The sequence below is a fragment of the Eurosta solidaginis genome, chromosome 4 (genome assembly GCF_040869045.1).
Source record: "Eurosta solidaginis isolate ZX-2024a chromosome 4, ASM4086904v1, whole genome shotgun sequence".
Classification (NCBI taxonomy): domain Eukaryota; kingdom Metazoa; phylum Arthropoda; class Insecta; order Diptera; family Tephritidae; genus Eurosta; species Eurosta solidaginis.
In genome coordinates this window covers 225,495,558-225,503,286 of record NC_090322.1, presented here as the reverse complement: position 1 = coordinate 225,503,286, position 7,729 = coordinate 225,495,558, and the positions used below count along the sequence as shown (strand labels likewise).

Here is a 7,729-nt window from a genome sequence, read left to right as displayed (position 1 = left end):
TAAAGGCAATACTTAGAGACCAATTGCAAAACGAGCAGCGGGGAATTCAAAAGGCTGAGTGGATAAAGGCACTACACTAGTATGAAGTATGAGTGTTGGAGATTTCGAGCCAATACTCAGCTCCCGAGAAGCCAGCTGATGAAGAAGTGAAATTCAGAATAATTTCATTGTAACCATCGTTATTAATACCTATTTCTTTGAGGTGTGTGTTTATTGAATAAATTTTGCTATACATGCTAACATTTCAATAAGTGAGTTTCTTAACTTAAAAGAGCACACGATTTCGGGATTAGCATCCCTAGTGTGAGTGTAGGTATCTATTCTTTTAAATTAACTATTTTGCATCAAGCAATTTTCTAAACATATTCTTACAATCGAAATGTTGTGCATCATACAAATGAATAAAATTCTACTTGATTTTATTGTTTGCATTGTTCACTTAAGTTTCCCGTTTTGAGTTTGTAAACAAATGCCGACTGATGTTATTGTTATTATTGCTATTGTGTTTTTCACGCGTTCGGTCAAATAATTTTATTACCACTGACATGATAACTAATGCAAAAATGGGGTATGGGGTAATTGGGAAAAAATTCTCAATACAGAAAACTTATAGTGATTTCTTTTCTACACGAAAATGTCGCCTTCACGCCAACTCTTCAAAAAGTTGTGTTCTGTTGTAAAACCGGTGTAGCCTCAATAGAGGGCATCATTATCTTTTCTCAACAACCTACCCCTAAAAGTGGCCTAAAATGCAACATTACTTGCCCTTGCTGCCATTGACGGTGCAGATAATAGCCCTGTTAATCAACTGGTGAATCACATTGACAAATAACCACAGTATACTAAAAACGGTATACTAAAATAGATTTTATTTGAATAAATATAATTTGCGAACGTTTTTATTTATTTGGCGCGAAGAAACAGCTGATTACGTGACAGGGTTACAATTTTTGTTCTTTTCAAGTCATGCAGGGTGGCTCTGAATATTTTAAGTGGCTACAATTTCACAGGGCGAAGAGAGAATCTTAAAAATGTTTGCCCCTGAAAGTGGCGACATTTTCGTGTAGAAAAGAAATCACCATTAGAGACACCTAGGCATTTGTATTTGAAAATAAAAGAGGCCGTAGTGACATCGCAACCCAAGAGGATGTACCCACAAAAAGAGCTAGATCCATACAGCCACTACCCCCAAAAGATGTGAGAAGGATCGAAAGCAGACATTTGCCCATCTGTGGTGTCCAGGACAAAAACAAATTTATGAGATGCCGTAAGGAAAAATGCAACCAAAAGACCAGATTCAAATGCGTTTCTTGCAATGTGTTTTTGTGCATTGCTAGCGATAGACACTGTTTTATGGAATTCCATTCATAAGAGATTAGTACTACATTAACCATTACTGAAATTAACTTAATGTTTTGAAATCTTTCTATTTTAAACTATTCGTCCTTTTTGTTTGAAATACTTTTTAGTTTAAAACGGTTTTTTGTTTTTCGTTGGCCTACGAACCAAATGTCCAACTGGCTGCACCAGCCAGTGCTAAGCATCCTTATATGTTACAATAATAAAATGTGAATTTTATAATTAATTTAGAAGAATATAACCTAAAAAAATATAAAAAATATTGGGTTTTCACTTATTTTAGCCTCAGGACTGAGGAGGATACAATAATGTAGTGGCGACATTTTTAAATGAAAACAAAAACAATGTTATTGCAGAAAAAACATATTTCATATTTAAACTTTTTTACATACATATTTTTGCCACCTCTCTTGGGCTATTTCCACACTCAAAGCAGTATTGAGACCGTTTTATATGCAGGAGACTTTCACAGCGCCAAAAGTTAAGGCGGATTTACATATATTCAACTTTTTCATTTTTAAATACTACTATAGTTTTTTTAAACTATGGAATCCAACTGAGCTTAAAGTAGTCTTACGTACCAAAAATGCAACTCTGGACCTGATATTTACATCAGGTGAGCGAGGTTGTTTGTAATATTGACGTTTATCGCTAAATTGACACACTAAAGGGCGCATTACTATACTTAGCATAGACTTGACTTGACTTGAGAACTGTCACTTACATTTCTCTTAAATGAATATTGCATGTTACTGATTACTCAAAACTTAGCAACACTCAACTTGACTTTGAAGTCTGCTGAATTTTGATTTTCTATGTAAGTTCTAAGTGACGTTTACATTTTGAGATGCCATTTGTTTGTTTCCATTTCATTTTGATATTCTGTCATACAAATTGATATTTAAGTCAATAAGTGGAGTATAATCGTGGCTAAGTTGCCAAGTTTACGCCAAGTCAAGTCAAGTCTATGCTAAGTATCAGTAATGGGCCCTTAAGTATGGTACCCAATGTCCTCCTAAATGAAGTAAAATTATGCCATATTTTTATTTACCTAATAAGTTTATTGTACCTATAATATTTTTACTAACATTAATGTAAACTAAAAAAATATTACCGTTAAATAGTAATTAATATACACAGGAGGAAAAGCTTATTCTTTACAAAATTTTTGTTTGCACTTAACCTGTACAAGTATTTAAGCCTATCCACTAATACAGTGTTAACAAATTTTATAATCTAGGTTTTATACACTTAAGAAAGTTTGTGTGGTATACATAACTTTGTTTAGTGTGATGTGGTTTTAAACAATTTTTAATATGGCAGGAACAATAAAACGTTGGCACTTTGTAAATATTTATATCCATATACTATATAAAATTATAGTCCATCATAAAATCCGCTTTTATTTTAAGGTCGTATTCTTTTTCTTATGTAATAGATCTTCTAATATCCAAAATGCTATGGCAATAATGTTCAGTCCATTGAGACCATGTATCGCTACGCCATAGTTCGTTGCATCGCGTATCAGACCTGCAATGGATACAAATTTTTTTAATTAACTCAGTAACTTAGTAAAAATTTAAAAACTTAAAATACAAAAACTTGCTTAAAATCTTAAAATATTACGATGCTTCAAGAACTTTAAATAAATATACTTTAAAACAAGTAAGGAAGGCTAAGTTCGGGTGTAACCGAACATTACATACTCAGCTGAGAGCTATGGAGACAAAATAGGGGAAAATCACTATGTAGGAAAATGAAACTAGGGTAACCCTGGAATGGGTTTGTCTGACATGTGCATCAAATGGAAGCTATTAAAGAGTATTTTAAGAAGGAGTAGGCCATAGTTCTATGGGTGGACGCCTTTTCGAGATATCGCCATAAAGGGGTGACTCTAGAATTTGTTTGTAAGATATGGGTATCAAATGGAAGGTATTAATGAGGGTTTTAAAAGGGAGTGGCCATTTGTTGTATATGTGAAGGAGTTTTCGAGATATCGACCAAAATGTGGACCAGCGTGACCCAGGACATCATCTGTCGGGTACCGCTAATTTATTTATATATGTAATACCACGAACAGTATTCCTGCCAAGATTCCATGGGCTTTTGATTTCGCCCTGCAGAACTTTTTCATTTTCTTCTACTTAATATGTTTTTTTCTAAAGTTATATTTTGCGTCAATAAACCAATCCAATTACCATGTTTCATCCCTTTTTTCGTATTTGCTATAGAATTATGGAATTTTTTTCAATTTTTCGTAACTTTCTTTATCGAAAAACTGGGCGTGGTCATAGTCGGATTTCGGCCATTTTTCACACCAATACAAAGTGAGTTCAGATAAGTACGTAAAGATATATCGATTTTTGCTCAAGTTATGGTGTTAACGACCGAGCGGAAGGACAGACGGTTGACTGTGTATAAAAACTGGGCGTGGCTTCAACCGATTTTGCCATTTTTCACAGAAAACAGTTATCGTCCTATATTCTAAACTCCTACCAAATTTCACAAGGATTGGTAAATTTTTGTTCGACTTATGGCATTAAAAGTATCCTAGACAAATTAAATGAAAAAGGGCGGAACCACGCCCATTTTGAAATTTTCTTTTATTTTTGTATTTTATTGCACCATATCATTACTGGAGTCGAATGTTTACATAATTTAGTTATATACTGTAAATATATTAAATTTTTTGTTAAAATTTGACTTTAAAAAAAATTTTTTTAAGTGGGCGTGGTCGTTCTCCAATTTTGCTAATTTTTATTAAGCATACATATAGTAATAGGAGTAACGTTCCTGCCAAATTTCATCATGATATCTTCAACGACTGCCAAATTACAGCTTGCAAAACTTTTAATTACCTTCTTTTAAAAGTGGGCGGTGCCACGCCCATTGTCCAAAATTTTACAAACCTTCTATTCTGCGTCATAAGTTCAACTCACCTACCAAGTTTCATCGCTTTATCCGTCTTTGGTAATGAATTATCGCACTTTTTCGGTTTTTCGAAATTTTCGATATCGAAAAAGTGGGCGTGGTTATAGTCCGATATCGTTCATTTTAAACAGCGGTCTGAGATGAGTGCCCAGAAACCTACATACCAAATTTCATCAAGATACCTAAAAATTTACTCAAGTTATCGTGTTAACGGACAGACGGACGGACGGACGGTCGGACATGGCTCAATCAAATTTTTTTTTCGATACTAATGATTTTGATATATGGAAGTCTATATCTATCTCGATTCCTTTATACCTGTACAACCAACCGTTATCCAATCAAAGTTAATATACTCTGTGAGCTCTGCTCAACTGAGTATAAAAACTAAAAAAACACGCAAATATGGTGCCGTTTTAGTATGTACAATCCACTTAGATATTTGATGTTTATAGATAGCACCGTAACACAGAGGTTCGTGGCTCCGCTATTAAGCACGACTCGTTTTGTAGCTAGTTATTTAACCACTGCCGCGAGTCTTCAATAATTGCCGTAAGATGGGTCTAACTCTCCTTGGCGCGCCTAGTCTAGAGAGTTTCAAACAAGCATACATAGAAGTGAAGCTAATATAAGCGTATTAAGCATACTCAAAGAGTAAGAGCTTGACCACTCATCAGCTAAAAATATAATATTTTTAAGTATCTAAGATTTTAAAAATTTTAGAACCGGATCTATGCAGGTGAGTTCAACAAATGGTAGTTAATATCCGGCTACACTGACTTGGTGGAACATAAATCGAAACAAAAGATTAGCTTTTTATTTATTTGAGTCGAAAGAACAAAAAGTTCCTATTGACTATAAGAAAAAAAGGAAATTTGATAAAAAACTACATTATTTCTAACCGACTAGTGCAACAGATTTGGTAAGACCTCAAGATGAAAGACTCATATGTAGTTGAGCCGAGATCTTTCTGGAGAAGCGAAAAGCGGTGTTTTGTCTAATTACTGCAGCATCTTCAAAGCGGAGATTGCTATTATTAAGGATGCGGTGGATGGGATGCTATCTGCCGCTTTAACTAACAACGAATTAAATATGTAAGTAAAATTTGTTTTTTTTTTTTCTTGTAACATCAACAAATATGCCAAATTTTGTTGGATAACTTGAGTCTGAGCAAACGCTCGCTTGCGCTGCGTTTTAATATCCTGCATAGCTCCAGCTAAGAAGCTATCCAATTTTTGGGAGGAGGAGGCGTAAAAATATGTACATATAAATTAATAATTATTTCGGTTCGTATTCGACTCTCCTTTGGTTAAGTTAGGATGGACTGGCCGGTCCCAGCTGACCTGACATAGAATGAATGTGCTACCAGAAGTTTGCTGAACTACCAAACTGAAAAACGATATCAAAAACCAGGACCAATGTTATTAAATATCAGTCCTCCTGACAAATACTAGAAGCTTTCTAGGACCTATCGTACTTGCTGCTTCAAGTTCTGGCACTGACGTACTCGATCGTTTGCTACTGCAGTATCCACTAACACAAGCGTGTGTCACCATAAGTGTCCAGTGAAAATACTCAACATGAGCCTAAAGCCCGTCTTCCTAATGGTAGGAGTAGCTTAGTCATTTTAAGCTCGTAAGACCGGCACATGATTTTCGACACTCTCCATAGGAAATATTCAATTTAGGATTAATTCTTCCGTAGTCACGAAGCAATTCGCTAAGAGGGCATCGGCCTGCCAAAAGAACCTAACCCAAAGTAGGTCATATATTTAGCATACTATGATCTAATGATATCAAGCCCAGCAAACATATCTTACTCGGCGTGTGGAAATAAATATAATATTAATAAAATATCCCTCCGACGATGTCGCGCTAAATGAATCGGGGTGCTGGGATACCAGGGATTTGCGGACTTTGAAACAGGTGACTATTTGGCAAATGCGTGCACTCAAAAGGCGTTACTTAACTCATTTCTACAAACTCTCTTCTACGACCTCGAGTTGGAATATAAATTTGTGAATTTTTCGTTAAAAGAAGGAAGCGCCGAGGAGCTTTAGAAGCTAAAAACTTCAAATATTAAATTTTTAAATAGGACATGCTGAAGTTCATGGGCTGCCAGAGACTAAATTTAAAAAAAAGTTAAAACGTTTAAAGCAACGGTAAAAAACAGAGTCACACTCACCAATCATAGGTCCAAAAACCAGCGAAAATATACCAGACATAAGCAGTTGGAGACCGGCAGCGGCAGGTAAACGCTTTAATGGTACATAGCCGGGTATGATGAGAAACGCAAAGATTGTACGAAAAGCCTTGAAAAGGCCCAAGAATCCAAAAATGCAGAGTAACCAAGTAAAATTACGACAGTACACCAGGAATATTCGTCCAAAGCACATGCCCAATATACCAATAATAAAGAAATTCTTATTACTCAAAGGAATTTTTGCTGTAAGCAAAGGCGTCAAGAAACGCAGTATGACATCGCAAACACCCAGACTTGACATAGCAAAGGCGATTTGTGTATTGGTGAATTTGAAATCGGAGAGTATGAAAGGTGTTAAAATTGCAAAATTAACTTCAACAAAATTGATTATCGTCATACCCAACGCCAAATTGACGTAAGTTACATCACGCAGTAAATCCAAGTCGAAAAAGATTATCACTTTTTGCAGAAAAGGCAAGTTCTGCCGTGTTTCCTCTTCTTCTTCCAACATACCGGCTACAGTCTTCTCAGCAACGACAAACTCATATACTTTCTCAATGGATTGTGATTGACTCTGCGGCGTTGAATGCGCAGACACTTCATAGACTTGTTGCAATTTTGATCGCTCCTCAATGTTACTTTGTAAGTGCTCCAGTTCATCTTCTTTGATATTTTCATCCATAGAGAATGAACGTTGTTGTAATTTCGGTGCCACACCGATGCTACTCAAACGTCTTAGACGCTGCATTTGTACGCTATCACCCGTGCTTAGTCGATGTCTTTGGCTGAGTGTGTTTATTGAGCTACGTGAACCAAACCAGCCGTCATTAGCGCGTGCTAAACTCGGTGTATCAGGCTCAACATATTGTTCACGTACTTCCTCTTCGCGGTGCAAAGAGTTTGTGCCTAATGCTACAGCTTCTGCGTCCTTTTTTACCTTCGACACATGCCACTGCACGGGTTGAAAAATTAGCGAGCAAGCGAAATTGTGTAGCGAGAGACCAGAAAAGATTAGTACAGTACCTTTGACGCCCACTGATTGCACCAAAAATGTTGCGAGGTGTGGCAAAATTATGGGACCCATGCCTGCTACACCAAACTGAAATGAGGTGGCCATTCGACGTTTCATTTTGAAAAAAGTGTTGACGGCCATTGAAGATGCAGACACTATAAGACCACGACCGATGGCTGAATGAAATATAATAGATAAACTCGTTAAAATTAATTATACACATCT

At 36.0% G+C, this 7,729-nt stretch overlaps 1 protein-coding gene across 4 annotated transcripts in view; it reads right to left on the bottom strand.

Moving 5' to 3' along the window:
• Nucleotides 1–1,109: 1,109 nt before the first annotated feature.
• Nucleotides 1,110–7,729, bottom strand: part of LOC137251034 (uncharacterized) — a 43,009-nt gene continuing 36,389 nt past the window's right edge. For all 4 annotated transcript variants that reach the window (XM_067784897.1, XM_067784898.1, XM_067784900.1 and 1 more), the window contains 2 exons: nt 6,475–7,680; nt 1,110–2,889 (listed from right to left, as the gene is read on the bottom strand). In XM_067784897.1, the coding sequence (XP_067640998.1) occupies nt 2,762–2,889; nt 6,475–7,680 (1,334 nt within the window). In that variant the 3' untranslated portion in view covers nt 1,110–2,761. The remainder of the gene's footprint in view (nt 2,890–6,474; nt 7,681–7,729) is intronic.